This window comes from Herpailurus yagouaroundi, unplaced genomic scaffold (assembly GCF_014898765.1).
Source record: "Herpailurus yagouaroundi ecotype Mexico unplaced genomic scaffold, PumYag 545, whole genome shotgun sequence".
NCBI classification, from domain to species: Eukaryota; Metazoa; Chordata; class Mammalia; order Carnivora; family Felidae; genus Herpailurus; species Herpailurus yagouaroundi.
In genome coordinates, this window is record NW_024412762.1 from 1,009,635 (window position 1) to 1,025,844 (window position 16,210).

Consider the following 16,210-nt stretch of genomic DNA (forward strand, 5'->3'; position numbering starts at 1 on the left):
CTGGGAATCACATTTTCATGTTTCTTGCCCATCTAGTAATTTTTTATTGCATTCTGGACATTACAAATGGCAGTTGGTAGGGGCTTTGGATTGTTTTCTTCTGAAGCATATTGACATTGTTTTTGTTCCATTTTGAACTTTTGAAAGCTTAGTTTTATATTTGTTGGGATAGATCTGTTGCACTTCTGCCCTTAGTCCTAATTTCACAAACCCTTTCATCCTGGAACATAATTTTTTTCTCCTAAGGCATGGACTTCCTGAGGTTTCTATGGAGAGCCTGTGGTGTTTGCACAGTCTCCGTAGCTTGGCAGATCTTGAGATCCACACACTCTCTCCTTTGTGGTAGGCAATAGCTGAAATCTATGCTCAGCTGTTATCTTTCTACTGGACCCCTTGAGTCTCATTCATACATATGCAGTCCAGGACTCAACCGAGGATTTGAGGGGAGTTTATATGCACATTTTTTATGGATTTTCTTCCTCATTTCGAGATTCTCTGGCTGATCCAAACTCTGTTCTCTGGAACATCAAGCCAATAGGGTTAAGGCTTTCTGCTCATATTTCAGTCACTGATGCTATGCCCCGGAGAAGGCCCTCAAGGGAAAAGCAGTATAAATCTGGACCTCACCCAGTGCATTTCTCTCCTTTCAAAGGTTGGATTCCCTCTAGTTTCTGCCACTTTTATTTATTTGTTGCTTAGTGCCTTCACTAAGTTATCTTTTCTATTTTGTCTAGAGTTGATCATTATTAACTATAGCAAGTAAGCCCTATATAAATTTACCAGTCACTACTCAGGCCAGCCCCTCCTTACATTTATATTATAGGCACCAATCCTGCTGTGCCTGCTTTTGTGGGCACATGGTGCCTGATGAAATGCTTGGAGAAAATCTGGTGTTCTGTTTATCTCTTGCAGCCCTGGAATGTCAGAACCAGGAGGAGGTAAGCTGAAGTAAGTTGGGTCAGGTTCTAAGCCATAACCTCTTTCCCATGGATGCATAGTGTGTGTGAAGCACATGTCCTCAGATCTTACAGAGCAGGGCATTGTGGAAATTTTGGTATTGAAAATATAACATAAATATTTCATGCTAATGTTCATTTGACAGCTGTGCTCTGAGCACCTATTATGTGCAAGGCTTTGTGCTAGGAACAAAGATGTGAATAAGGGAGGCTTCTTAGGGGTGAGAGAGAAACAGCATTTCATGGGAGCCCTAAGCAGGCCCCTTGCCAGGTGTTAGGGAAGCCTTTCTGCACTGAATCTTAACTAAGGAGGGGAAATTAGCCATGACAGAGGGTGGTGGCCCGGTTTGGGGCTGGGGGAACAGCATGGGCAAAGGCTTAAGGGCCAGATGTGTGTTGTGGGAGAGGGTACAAGGCAGGAGTAAGATGAGCCACCCAATTCATTGAGTGCCTCCACTGCCGCCATTTGTACTTAGTAGCAGCCCCCCCGAGGGTGGGATGGGGGTCCGGGCTTGTTTGAGCTGGTGAAGGCAGGACTCACTCACACTGTGCCAGGGCCTCCTAGTAAGCCTCCCTCCTTGATGTGCCTGGGCATCAGGGAGCTGACAGGTAAGCATCTTTTGAGGGAAATAAGGTGCTGGATGGGACCCTGACTTCCAAAGAACAGGCCGACATGAACAACACACTCCATTTATACACCATCTCCCCTGCCAAAGACTTTGAAAATCAAATACTCCCCAAGCTATGGAAACCCAACCGCTGGCTGATTGTTAAGACTTTATTATTATAATCACCCAGCCCAATTCCAGCCACCAAGGGCAGAACAATGAGCCATTGAAGCCGCACGGAGGTCTTGCCTTCTATCCACTCTCTCCCACGGCAGGGACTGGGCGCTGAGGCCTCCATGAGGAGGATGGCAGCATGCCTGTGTCCTGGCTGCACCATTGCACCCCATGGGGACTTCTGGGGGGTCTAGGCATCGGTCTCACTCATCAAGTGGGAGGCCCCAAGAAAACACATCTGGACGTTACTTTGATCTCCTCACATTCTGTCCCATATCTTGACCCTGGTAGCTTAGGAGCTAATTACATCTGCTTTGGGAAATTTATGGGTATGAAAATTCCTCAAAGATGCTAAAGACCACGAGGCACCATTAGCTGTTCTCACCACACGTGGCCTGCATGCCTCACTAATAAAATTATAAAAAGGGAGACTATGGGGTGCCCTCTGCTGGGGTGCTCACACCCATGTGCCTGGTGTCCAGTGCCTGAGAGCCCTGGCTGGGTAAGTGGCCAATGGTGAAGGCAGGGAGCTGGGCCCACTTGGCTCTTGACACCCAGCTGCTGTGTAACAAGGTCACACTGTCTCTTGTTTATGGTCCCACTTTCTTCCCAAGCATTTGGTGTTATTTGATCATGAGTTATAAGCCAGATATCCTGATTTTATTAGGAAAAAAAAAAAAAGCCCTTAATTTTGTGGAACTGCAAGGCCGGATCACTGTCCTGTGAAACTCTAGAGGCCAGAACCTCAGCAGTCTTGAGCTGGGCCTGCCTTGCCAGTCTTTTCTGCTGTCGCTGCTGGCTTTGCATTTCCTGCCTGGGAAGAGGCCAGAGCAGGACCAGCCAGGCAGCAGAGGGCTTGGCTGTTTCCTGAGCTCCCCTGAGTTTATCAGAGTTCGATTTTTACCCTTGAGTGCCCAGCTCTCTGCACTGTCCCAGAAGGTCAGCCCCAAACACGGTAGGCACATGGGAGGGGGTCCTCGTGCTGCCCATTCAGATGGCGCTGGGATGGCTGCTGGGACCCTGGCTTGGATTTCGGGATTAGGGAAACCCAAGCACCGTAAACCACGTTGGGGCTGGGATTAGACGGGCTCAGCTCTAAGATGCTTTGCTGGGCCCCATGGGCTGACGCAACGGCCTCTTCACTGCCCTTGAAGGCACAGGTGCTTGGCCGGGAACCAGGCCATGCAGGGCTCCCAGAGCCCTCGGGTGGAGGGACCAGTAACCTGAGAGCTTAGCAGTGGCTGGGCTGCGCAGCAAGGGCTGGTGGATGGGGGAGGAGTGGGCACAGGCAAGAAAGGGTGGCAAGTCCGACCTGCTCAGAGGGATTCTGCGGGGAAGTGCAAGAAGCAGCATCTGTAAAATGGTCCCCAAGTCCTGTGTCCTCCCTCCTAGGGCTGTCCCAGAGATCCAGAGCATCAACTGGAGCAAGTATGGCCCCCTGGTGGACCCTGGCTACTTGGCAGTGGGTGGCACATCTATTGTCACTCTTGCTCCCTGAACATCAGTCATGTTGCTAGCCTAAGGTGGGTGCTGTCTGTGGCCCTTGGGAGCCCAGGGAGTCTGCCACATGTCCTTGGCCTTTGGCGAACTTTCGCCTTCATGGTGGGATCTGGAAACAGGAAGTAGTGACACCAGTCACAGCTGCTGGGCGGGGAGGCTGGCCCTTCAGCCTAAGGTGAGGCCCAAGGAGTGCTGGGTGTGGGTCCTCCAGCAGAGGGGGGGGGGGGGGGGAGCACGGGCACCAGCCCCTCCACACTCACAGGTGTGACCTGGCCTGTATGCGTGAACTGCTGTCTCTTTCAGTTCTCTCAATTATCTATCTTGACAGTTCTTGCCTGTTGAAGAATCTTAAGAGACTAGCCTCGTTATCTCCAAGGCTTGTGGCTGGGTCTTCCCCAAAGTTACCTGTGCAGCTCCCTCCTTCTCCAGCCTGTTTGAGAGGGCACCCAGCAGCTTGCCCACCCCATCAGCCTGCCCAGTCGGAGCTGGGATGCCTAGCCTGGGCCGTGGGCAGCACAGAGCTGGTGTCTGCATAGCTTTGGGGGAAGCACCCCACCCCCACACCTGTGAAAAAGCCCGGTAGAGAAGCCGCTCACATGGAGCGTCAAGCACGTCCCTCAGCTTGGGTGTGCAGAGGGGCCTGGGGTGGGCAGAGCCTGTGTCCCATTCCTCCGCCCCTCCCTGACCCAGGAGGGCAGCATCCAAGGCGTATCTGTTTATTTATTGATACCCCTGCCTGGTACAGGATGACCTAAGGCAGTTCCTAGGAACATTCGGCATCCAGCAAGAAAGCCCAGGTCTAAGATGGTGGCAGAGGAAGAAACAAGGGTGGGGCATAAAGTGCTGCCCCCACGAGGCCTGTCGTCTGACTCTGAGCTTCCTCTACAAGGCAGCTGCTTGGCACTAGCATCAAGGGAAACCTGATGAGGATGGGGAGGAGGAAGGCCAAGGGAGGGAAGATGGGGGAAGGGGAGGAGGGGAAGGAGAAGGGGGAGATAGAAGCAGACCTCCAGCCCAAAGACTGTAGGGGCCACTTTCTCAGCCCAGAGTGCTTGTGACCCCACCAAGAGGGCTTGGGGCTGTGGCAGATCCTGGAACAGCAGCAGGAGCAACCTCTGGTGGCTCCCTACACTGGGTGGCCTGTCAGTTGAGGGTCAAGGCCATGGGTGGGCAGGCAGTGGGGTCCCTCGTGGCATAAGGCTAAAGGCTGGCAAGGCTCAGTCCTGCAGGTGCCTCCAGGGGAGAGACACCTGGTCTTGCGTTGGGATGACTACACCCCTTGCCCTGTCCCTGATTCTGGCTTCTGTGCCAGTACGGCTTGGCCTGAGGTGAGGGAAAAGCCACTGACCCCACGTAAGGCTGGAGTCCACAGCCTGTGAGTTTGGGGCCAGGAGTGAGCATCTTCCTCTGAGGCTGGGGGGGCCGCTCCCTAAGAGCCAGGCCCAGCTTAGGCCCCAGAGGTTGCCACGTATGCAAGCATCCTCACCATGTGGATCAAGAATTGCTTCACACAGAGAACACCCTACTGCTGCTTGCTCACCTGCGGTCGGGGGTGGGGGTGGGGGTGGGGAGGGGTTGGCTCCCGACCTGTCTCTGGCAGTGACTAGCCCACTGCATCTCCTGTGTACGCCCTGACCAGGACCCAAGGGTGAGCCAAGTGGGAACAGTGGGCACTGACAAGGAAGAAGGTAGGTGGATGGAAAGGGGCACTCAGGGGGCCCAGGGTGGAGAGGGGTGGGGGTGGTGGTTCCCAAAGGGACACAGAGATGAATGGGAAAAGTCTGGGACCTGGGATGCTTGGCTGCATCTGAGTGGGCCAGCTTGGGGAGATAGAAATGGCCCCTAGCAGCCCGGCCCCCACCCTGGCCTGGACCCCGATTATTAGTCCAGCATAGAGGAACCTCTTGTGATGTACTTGTAAGAACTAGATGCCTACATGGGTGCTTCCCGTGAGTGATATGAGTGTGGGCAATGAGCCCTGCAAGGGAGCCCCCTGACCAGAATGGGCCAGGCACCCTGAACAGGGTCTGGAGGGCTCAGTGACATGGCCTGGTGGCCCAAGTCTCTGGAGATGACACAGCTTGTGATGAGCATACTGGCCCTTGACTTGGGCATCCTTTTTTGCAGGGTTCTGGACTGCCTGCTCAGCGGCAGGTCCTCACAGCTCAGTATGAGCCAGGGGCGAGGGTCTCAGTCCTGCCCCCAGGGCCTGCTTCAGGCTGGGGAGTGGGCCAGGGCCCAGAGCACTGGTCACACCTTTGAGCTGCTGCCTGAGCCAAGTGAGGGACCCCAGGGACCTCAGGGGCAAGCCTGAACCCGAGGCCACTGGCACAGACACTGAGCTGCAGGTGCCAGCTGACGCCAAGCTGTTTCTCATGGGGCAACTCCACCAGTGAGGGCCCCTGGCCCCTGGTCACTTCCTCAGCCAGGCCTCCCCAGTCATGTGAAAACATGGCTGAGGCATGTGTAGGGACAGCATCTCCCACTAGCTACCCAGCAAGGCAGGGAGTCCCAGCAGGGCTGTGGAATATTGGGGGTCATCAGCAACTGTGGAGGGTTTAGAGGGCCTGCAGGCTGAGCATCTGGGCTACCTTCTGTGGGCTGATGCCCACTCCATCAGCTCCAGATATCCGCCTCAGACCCAGCCTGCCCCTCCCTTGCTGAGTCCTTTAGGTCCTTGATAATAACTTGTCATCCCTTCTCTGTGCACCCACCTTCCTGGGGCCCTCAGGACCATTGTGGACAGTACCTCATGGGGCTAGGGGAAGGAGGGGGGTAGTAGGTGACCAGAGGGTGACCTGCCCCCCTTCACGGCAGAGGGTGAGGCAGGGAAGGTATAGCTTGGCCTCTGAGCAACAGCGATCCCCCCCCACCCCACCACCACAACCCCTACATCATTGTGAAATCTGGAGCCATAGACAGAAGTGTGCAGGACAGCACCGGGGATAATTACAGGTTACACCAAACAATCTGAGAAATTAAAATTATATTTTCATTGCACCATAAAAACATGCAAAGATGGAGGGAAGGCGGCCCTGGAGCCAAGTGGACAGCACCTGGCCAGTGCTGCTCTGGCTCCTTGGGAGGAGGGGAGCAGGGCAGGGCTGGGCCCAGGGAGGGGGCCTTGGGTTACACAGTGAGTCTGGAGCCAGGTGGTCCCTGGGACACGCAGAACAGAAACCACTGTGGCCCAACACATCTGTCCTGCTCCCCATGCTCTTGCTCAGACTTGAGACCCAAGTATGTGACCTGCCTGAGTGCTGGGCAGGGGACCTTGAGCTGTCATCCCTAGGGCCCACCAGGGCAGTAGGAGCATGTGGGACATTCAGGGTGCTGAACCCCATGGCCAGGCAGGCATATACTGAAGCAGCATATGGCCCGGAAGGTGGCCCAGGTGATGGCAGTTGTCAGGGCTGGGCCTTTTGTGGCAGAGTTTTGCATGGAATGCCCATTGGCTTTGTGAATTGGGCCAGGCCTTTGCCCACAGTTTGCCAGGAAGGTGTGAGTCCCCATACAGGGGGAGCCAGTGGGCCTGAGGCCTCCTGGACAGGGGCTGTGGAGCCTCAAGGCCACATAGGACGCACCCCTCAAGAGGTGTCCTGAGTCCCCGCATGACTAGACAATGAGGCTGGCAGGGCGCAGCACCACAGATGCTTCTTTCCTTCCTAGAGGAAGACACAAGCTGGGTGAACTGGCCGGACACAGTGTGGAGACAGTGGCTGTTACAGACACAGCAAGTGTGCTGGAGCAAGGTCTGTTCTAGGGCAAAGGGTGCCTGGAGAAAACCGCTGGTGGTGGGGGACTGTGGGGTCAAGGACACGGGGCTGGCGCTCTGGCTGACTGGTGGCATGAGCAGGGAGGTGGAAAGTCCTCGCCCCAGAGACTGCCTGGTGTCTGCTGATGGCTCCCACACAGGCTACATCATTTCTACCATCATGAAAAACAACGAAGCCACTTCAAGTTCCTTGTTTGCCCCATGGCAGGGGCCCAGCCCTACTCCAAGGGGGCCCTCCTGACACCCCCAGCAGCTCAGCTACGTTAGCTGACCTCCCTCTGCAGACCTCACCCTTTGCCTCCAAGGCAGGGGAACGCCTCACCCCCAGTGCACATGGGAGCTTTCCCTGCACCTTCCAAGGCAGGGGCGCGCCGCCAACCGTGCGTTAAATGGGACACGGCTGATCTCTTGCCGCACTTGTCAAGAGTGCGCTGGCCCAGCCCTGCACTCGGCATCTTAATTGGGCGTCTGAGAGCTCCTGCACACGCTTCACACCAAGCAGGCGAGTGTCTGAGGCTCCCGTAGGCCCATTAGGTGCAAAGACATTCCTTTGTTCGCTGACAAGCAGGGTCCCATCCAGGGCTCCCGGGCGGGTAGACTAAGTGATGTTTTCTTAAGGAAGACACAAGATTAACCACCGCTAAAGCCCCAGCACAATGCAGGGCCCTGCCCGTCACTGTCAGCACTGTCTCTCTGCAGTGACTGACAGGTGCGGCCGGGTGCCGAAGGGCGCTCCCTCGACCCATCAAGCCTCAATGTGCAGGATTAGCCTGAGCACAGCAGACAAGCTGGCTGGGAGGGCCACAATGGAAACGTAATGAGATGCCTGACGTTCAGGGGACAGAAAGCCTCCAACACCCCTGCCAACTCCTGTCACTGGGCCACACCACTGGCAGGTTGCTCTGGAACAAAGCCAGTGGCTTCCCACCCCTCAAGGGCCTGCCTTGCTGTGAGATGCACAGAGACCCAGCAGAGGGCCCTGGGAGGGACAGCCAAGCTCCCTGTGCCTGGGAGAAAGGGTCAGGGTCTTCTGAGGCGTGGCTGTGGGGTTCAGGGTTGGGGGGGTATGGGGTGTACGTGTGACAGGCTGGGCAGCCAGGCCCCACCCACCCCCACCTGGGTCATCCTGGGGGAGGGGTGCATCAGGGACAGCACAGGTGGAGCATATGTCAGGGAAACACCCTCTTTATTTACATTCCAGAGACACCAGGGGGGCTCGGACATGGACAGCCCACAGGGTGGGTTTCTGTGCACATCATCATCTTCTGGCATCAGGGGCCTGGCGGGGCTGGCCCAGGCAGGAGGGTGTGTGAGGTCAGGGGCTGACAACCCTTGGAGCCATCCCTGCAGGGCACACAGGGGGTCGGTCCAGACGCCACCCACGCTGACTACCTCAGGGGCTCTCCAGGCAGAGGTGAGGCTTGCCCAGGCTCGGCCTTCTACGTCCTGCAAGAATGGGGGGTCAGCAAGGGGTAGTCAGGCCATCCCTGCATTTGTCTGGCCACGTCTCCAGTGCCCATACACAGGGACCCTCTGGGGACAGAGGAGAAACAGGCCCCAGGGAGAACCCCTACCCCCACACCCCCCTCCCCGGATTGATGCGTCACAGGGACACTGTACTGTCAAAAAATATTTTGAAATGATAAAAATTTATGGCAGGCTCTTAACATAACAGCTCTGTTAGGTGTAATATTCTGGTAGGCGTTTCCTCAGGATACCCTTTGTTTGTATCAAGGGCAGCCCTGGCTGGGGGGCTGTGGGCCTACACCCGAATCCATGGGACCCTCAGCTGCCACTCAGCCCTTGGGCCTGCCTGAGGGCATCTTGTGGAGTGTTCCCCATTCAGTCTATAGTCTGCATCAGCTCTCAGGAGCTGAACCCCAGGAGGGGCTGACAGCCACAGCAGACACCCCAGGCCAGGCCGTGGAAGCTTCGAGGATGCTCTCACATCGACAGCTGAATAGGCGCTGACCACATGCAACCTTTTAGCAGGGGTCAGGCAGGGTCTCACTAATTTCTTCCTCCTCAGAAGAGGGCTGGGATGAACATACCCTGAGGCTTCCGGCTGCCACCTTCCCAGCCTGACTTTGAAAAGCCCTAACAGAACCAGATGTGCGGTGACTGCCGTGCTCAAGGCAGCATCTCCACCTTCTGGGCAACAGGGAAACAAGCCGGCACTGCTCTGCGCCGAGCAAAGCTGGAGGGAGGCACGTTCCTCCTGCCCGGCAGCCCACTGAGCTCAGCCGGGGATGCTTTCCACACCCAATGCCCCTCCTGTGGTGTGAGCCCAGCCTCAAGACATTTCCTGCATCTGGGGAGCAGTGGCAGCCAGGCCAGTGTCCGGGGGTGCCCTGTGGAGGGTGAGGCCCTCAAATGGCCTCCTTCCCAGCCCTGTTTCTTCAGCCACTGTGGCCTGGGCACAGGGCTCACATGTCTGAAGCGGCACGGCGGGCATAGCCTCCCACGTACCCGGAGAGAACAGTTTGGCACCCTACCCCCGCCCCCCCCCCCGCCCCACTACTGTTCCATCCTTAAACACAGAGCCTACCTGAGCTACATACCTGGATCTGAGCCTCAAAAGAGCCTGGTTGTGGGGGCGGCAGGCACGCCGTGTGCCCTTGGCCTGGCAGGGATGGCTGCCTACCCTCAGCAGCCTGTCACAGTAGGGTCCAGGCCCGAGCGCTTGGAGATGCGCAGCTTGGCTACCTCCTCAGCGCAGGTGGGGTGGATGCCCACTGTCCGCATCACCTGCTCGTAGGAGGCCCCGCACCTGCACACAGGGGGACGGAGGGACTCAGGCGATGAGTCAGCACAAGGAGGCATGTCCACAGCATCCCGTCCCTCTGAAGATGTCACCCAGGGGAGGGCCTCAGAAATCACAGTCTCCTCCCTGCTCCCCAGTCCTGGCCCCCACCCTGTCTTCCCCAGCCAGTGGCCAGGAACGGCTGCCAACACCCACGTGTCTCCCAGCAAATGCCAAGCGGCTCCACGTCAGGCCCACCTCCTACCTCCCCCCTCCCTCCCTCACTCCATCCTGGCCTCCTGCTGCTCCCAGCCCACCGGGCACAATCCCAGCTTGGCCCATGGCTCCAGCCGGTTCTTCTGTGGGCCTGCTCCCTCTCCCTGCCAAGGTGAGGCTTGACCTGCCTGCTCCGGCGAGCCTGAGCCCACTTACTACTGTAGCCTGCACCGGCCCAGCCCCCTGCCCGGTCCTGCTCACCTTGCTCTTCTGGTCAGCACTCTTCTCACACACATGCCCCCCTGCACCCTCAGCAGCGACCACCCCCCAGGCACAGCGACCACCTCCTCGGAGGCACAGGAAGTGTGGACTCCCCGCAGGGCGCTTCCACTCTCCACAGACAAGGCTGAGACAAACAACCCTCTTCTGTCTCTGCACGTGTTAGAATATCTGACATGAACAAGTGTGTGCATTTCAAATGTGGACCGAAGGCTCCCAGTGGGAATGTCCAGTTCACACCCTCCTCTTGATGGTGTCTGAACATGAACACTCCACCAATTTGCTCAAACCTTCAGCATCTCCACTTGCAGATGCTAGAAAACAATCACCACTGGACTGGACGGTGTCAAACCTTCACTGGCCAAAATGGTTTCTTGGTATTTTAATTATATTAAAAATTCCAAATGAGACACAGCAACTTTCTACTTTTTCTACTAATTTCCTTTTCCTGTGACTTGCCCATTCATGTTCTTGATCTTCCTATTGGCTCTGTCCTATAATTATTATTGTTACCAGGTGCCTGGCCCACCCAGTGGCTTCAGTACTCCCAGGGCATCTGTACTAAACCCTCACAGCCCCATCAGCATTCCTGAGTATGGGCCCTGCCGCTCTAGCTCCTGCCCTTTCCTACTTCCTACTTCCTACCTGCCCCCCCACCTCAAGCTCCAAGGCTGGGTCCTGGCCACAGCCACAAGCCCCAAGCACATATGGGGCTCCAGGTGGCCCAGGAAGCCCTTCCCGGTTTCCTCACTGCCGCTTCACCTTTCTACCCTCCTGCCTCTGACAGCCCCACACCCCACTGCCCCAGACAACTCACCTCCACCCATGCTGATGGAGACTCCATCAGCAAAGGCTCCAGGCAAGCCTGGGGACCTGGGACCCTACAAAGCACAGCTTGTGTCCAAGGCCCAGCTCTGGAAAACACATGCTGGCCCTGGGGCAGCTCTCGTCAACCTCGCTCATTACTGACTGGGTGCTTTGCCATGTGAAGAAGGGCCCCAACCCTGCTCATTCTGAGTAGAAAAGACCCAAACTGTGACCAACCCCCAACCACCACCCTGGGTGATCAGGGACATGGGCCTCTCCCTTTGCTCCCCAGGTGGCCCGGCTGCCTCTCATGTAACACGACGTGCCACATCTGAGGAGACGCTCTGCTGAAAACACGTACAATGCTACATAAAAGCAACACCAACATGGCAGACTCCCAACTGCAGAGCCACCAACATTCGGAGGGACACCAGTCTGGGCATTGCACAACGGCTGACATTTCTCTAGACTTACTTGATCCCCAGAGCAAATCCTTGAGTGACTTCACCTGCATTGGGGCCGAGGAAGTGCAGGCCCAGCACCAGCTGTGGGGGCGTCCGCAGGCACACCATCTGAAAGTCACACTGTCAACTGCCAGCCTGGCTGGAGACAGGACCCCGGGGCTGCACGCACGGCCCTGCCTTGGGGGCACGGGTGGTTGCATGGAGCTTCTCCACCCGTGGGTGCCAGCTCTTTCCCTGCCTCTCACCTCCTGGCATGCCCCAGTCCAGGCCCATGAGGACACTTACCTTTATGTAACACTGGGATGCATCCCGTTCTGCCACTGTGAACTCCAGTGGTTTATAATATGCATGATAAACCTAAGTGACAAGATAACGATTCCTGGAGTCAGTAGCCTCATAGGCATTTTACAGGTCCAGTGAACTGCGTGGACGTGGTGGGAACCCAGAACTGCCCACTTGGCCTGCAGGTTGTGGTCTGGGGCAAGGACATGGCTCAGCTGGCCATGGATAGCACCCCTCTCTCTCCCACACAAAGGTAGACTGTGGCTGGAGCCACACTGTCTGCAGGACAGACCCTCTTCAATCCAGGCCCAAGACCCCTACCGATCACAGTAGCAAAGTAGGCACCAGATTGGCTAAGTGCAGTCCACTGTGACAAGTCACAGTCCGAGGCTCAACGTAGGACACGGTGCCCCCAGGAGTACACACCAGATGGATGTTGCAGAGTGGACAGGGTGACTGCGGACATTGGAAGGGGATGTCCAGCCCACCCAGTGGCTCTCTGGCCTCCTGAGGGCACTCTGGTGCTTGCTGGGCCCTCACTTGAGCAAAGAGGGGGAGGCAGATGTAGGGAGGCCCCCGGGCCACACTGGAGCTGTCGGACAAAGGCTTTCAGCACCCGAGAAGGGTTCGACAGCGTGTTCGGGGCTGCGGCCGAGTAAAAAATGAGCGGGGCGCTCACATGTGCTGCACAGCCATTATTAATTAATGGAACTTCAGAGAATATTGTTCTAACTAAGACAGAATTGAAAAGAAAACAAACAAAGGGTATTTGGCCATTCAACATTGTGAAACATAAAACAACATTATAGAATGCCATGAACATATGTCCCCATGTACTTGTGATGAATCAAACAAAAATAGCAAATACAGTGCTGGGGGGAAGGCCGGCCTGTCAGGCATGGCCCGTTGATGGAGGGGACCGGGGCGCTGGGGCAAGGGGCAGGCCCTGGAACCCAGTGACTCATTCCCAAAGGACACCAGGCCCACAGTGGTGGCCACACGGGGTCTGGTTTCTCCTGGTCCGTCTGCAAGCTGCTGCAGTAGCAAGATGAAGCCACACGGAAGGCTCTCAGTATGCACAGCCCGGCAGGTTTCAAAGGCTCCTGCATCCTGCTGAGCCACCTGGGGCACCTCCTGGGGCCACCCCAGGCCACAGCAGGCCAGCTGAACAGATTCCAGAAGCAGCCTTCCTCTAGGGTGAGTACCTAAGTCTGGGCTATTGGGGGCCTGTGAGCGCTGGACGAATCTCAGATAAGGAACCAAGGCAGGGGTGGCAGGAAGGTGGAGGTACCCGAGGGCAGGGCCAGGTGGGGCAGGGTGGAGGTGGAGAGCAGCAGCTGGAGGGCAGGAAAAGGTCAGAGGGTAAGAGAAGCCTTTCCAGGTGGAGGGAGACACATGCCCCTGTGAGGGGGACCACAACCCAAACGTGCCTTCGTTTCTGGGGCTGTCCTCCAGCAATCCGCCCTACATATCCCTTCATACCATATCTCAGCCATCACTCGGGGCCCCCCTGCCCTACCCTGCCAAACTTCAGGCCCTGGAAAGCAGGGAGGCCAATACTGTTGCTGGCTCACCAGGCCTCTGTCGGGGAGAGGCCGTCATCAGGGCATGAGCGCCACACAGGCATGATGTCCTGGCCCCCCTCTATCCTCGGGGACCTTACCTCCACATGCTCTTCTCCATGGCGAGCCATGGCCTCCTCCTCTGACAGCCCCACGCAGCCATACTCCAGCGGGGTGAAGACTGTGGTGGGCACCTGGAAAGCAGGTCTTAAGTGACCTATACCCTTGGGGACCCAAAACTGAAGATGCCTGCCATGGGACACAAGAACAGCAAGTGCAGGCTAGGTCCTCAGATGTGCTGGCTGGCGGCTCATAAGAAGGCGGGTGGACACCCTCATTTGTTCCTGGGCCACACCTTCAGAGCTAAAGCTCACATGCGTGCACATGTGGAGGCACACGTGCATGCACTCCCACAGATGTACGTGCACACACACCCCATGCCCCCGGAAAGAACTGCGGCCGTCTCCAGGCTGGACTTAGCATGCTAAAGGGCGGTCGGTGGGTACTCACGTTGCTGTAATCCATCACATCTAAGGACTGACCGTACAGGCGCCGGGCCAAGAGTTTTCCTGCCATTATAGCCGTGGGTGTCAGCTCGGGCCGCCCCTGATGTAAGGAGGGAGCCTGGGGTCACTTTGGCATGTCTGAGGGAGTCTGTGCAGTACCCTCACCACCACCCATGCCTTCCTAGAGAAGCTTGCCCCTTTCAGAAACCTCCAAAGGCCTCTGGGCCCCAGGGCTCCTGGGGGTTGGCTTGTTCTCTGGCTTGCTTCCCTCTGTTCTGCTCTAAGAACACACCTGTAGTTATGACCCCCTTCCCTGGAAAAGCAGGTAAGCTGCCCATGCACCCAGCTGTGCTGCCCACACTCGTGCACAGCTTCTCTCCGAACTCCTTCTTCATGTTGGTGGCCTTGGAGAGCTGCCCTCATGACAAAGCTCAAAGGAGATCCCGCTACTGTTCAACCATTCACGTTAACTGAGATTCAGGCTAAAATGGGCCCTGGAAGCATTTCGTGTGCTCCTGACAAGCAGCTTGGCTTGCATGTCACAGTCCATTACAGATCCCAAGTCAGAATGCCGTGCTGCTGGAGGCCCCTCCGTCCCAGGGTGTGTCCTGCCTGGGGAGCAGGAGGTGGCACAGCCCCCAGTGTTCCTGCACGCGTCAGCCTGGGACCGGCTGCCAATCACCTCTGTAGCAGCAGGAAATGCAGATGTTGTTTGACATTCCAGAAATGAATAGAGATCCACAGAGATAAACTTGTGAAAGCAGCCCGTGCATTCCACCGGGCCTGACTAACTGCGGAAACGTCCATGCGCACAGCACACAATATCGCACTAGACAATGGCCGCCCCACCCGCCTGCTGGACTCTTCCCCGCTGGATGCCAGACCACTGGGGTGTTAACTCTTTTGACTGCCCAGAATGACCTTTCCAACTGAGTAGATTTAATATTTCAGTAGATACTGCCTTTGTGTGCACTATGTATTTCTGGCAACACAATCTGAAATACTATGGTTTCTGCTATGTCGGCATGAGCCCTGTTGCACATGGATCTCACTCGGCTCCTGGGTGCACAGAAAGCACGGTCTAATACACAAGGCACTCTCCCAGGACCATGAGTGCTATCTTAGGGTGCAGCACACAGGATGAACACAGAAGGTGCCACCAGAGAATGCCATGTCCCAACCACCAGAGATCACACGAGCAACAACGCTGCCCAGTCATGTGGGCATGTGAAGCCACTCACTTCTGTCCACCCCAGCAGCCTGACTAGATGGTCAGAGATGACCTGGTTGTGAGGAGTGGCTGCAGCTCTTGACTGCATGCTCCAGCAAGCTGTCCCCAGGGTCCCACCTCCATCTGGTAGTCTGCTCCCCACGAACCATTTCATGAGTCTGGGTTCACAGGCAGCTTCAAGTGGCAGCCTCTTGGCTCACAAGTCAGCACTGGCCACAGCTAGTGGATGACCCTTCTGGTACCATGGGAACGCCAGGGGCCAAGTTGTCTTAGAAGGAGGGGTCTATATGGGGTCAGGTGTCTTCATGAAAGACTATGTCAGATGGGTAGGCTGGTCCTTCAGGAACAAAGGGAAGGCCCAGCCTTGCATGGCCTCCCGCCCTGGTCTCTGTGCCAAGCTCTCCAGAAGACCTGCCCATTGTGAGTTATGGAAGAGGCTGAAGTTGGGATGGTCCTGCAGCACTGGGGATAGCTGCCACCTATACCCCCTCAACTCTGGGATGTTCCACCCAGGGGCCCACTTGTAGATACTGGTTTCCCCACCCCCAAGCATTTCCCAAAGTGGGTTCTGGGGTATGCATGGGCAGGGTGGTGCCTACACTCTCGGATGGGCACAAGCGTCCTCACTGAGCTCCCCTGGGTCCTCTAGCTGGCTCTGTTCCTCCCTCAGGTGTCCCTGGACTGCTGCACTAAGCATCTTCTGACATCTACCTGAAATGGTTCACTTATTTACTTGTCATCTATGACCCCAACCAGAATGTCACTTCTATGAGGGCTAGGACTTTTGTCTGTTCTTGCAGTGGCCACAGAACTCAGAAAAGTGGCTGTGCCAGAACACATCATGATGGGTTAATAGCATCCCCCACATGCGTGTCTGCCTGGAACCTCAGAATGGGACCTTGTTTGGAAATGAGGCTCTTTGCAAATATAAGTTAAGAATTGAGATCATTTAGGATTGGTCACTTAGGGTGGACCCAAAATCAGTGAGAGGGTCCTAAGAAGAAAGAAACAACAGACACACACACACACACACACACACACACACACACACACACCACATACCACACACACACACACACACACACACACACACACACACACACACAC

General features: G+C 56.3%; 1 protein-coding gene across 8 annotated transcripts in view; it reads right to left on the reverse strand.

The window, feature by feature from the left end:
• Positions 1-8,182: 8,182 nt before the first annotated feature.
• Positions 8,183-16,210, reverse strand: part of TXNRD2 (thioredoxin reductase 2) — a 52,165-nt gene continuing 44,137 nt past the window's right edge. For 4 of the 8 annotated variants that reach the window (XM_040465063.1, XM_040465061.1, XM_040465066.1 and 1 more), the window contains exons 13-18: positions 13,877-13,972; positions 13,468-13,560; positions 11,808-11,879; positions 11,533-11,630; positions 9,575-9,783; positions 8,183-8,459 (exon numbers count right to left, since the gene is read on the reverse strand). In XM_040465063.1, coding sequence (XP_040320997.1) covers positions 9,660-9,783; positions 11,533-11,630; positions 11,808-11,879; positions 13,468-13,560; positions 13,877-13,972 — 483 coding nt within the window. In that variant the 3' untranslated portion in view covers positions 8,183-8,459; positions 9,575-9,659. Of the gene's footprint in view, positions 8,460-9,574; positions 9,784-11,068; positions 11,133-11,532; positions 11,700-11,807; positions 11,880-13,467; positions 13,561-13,876; positions 13,973-16,210 lie in introns of those variants that run through there. The other 4 variants (XM_040465062.1, XM_040465067.1, XM_040465069.1 and 1 more) reach the window with 4 other exon arrangements.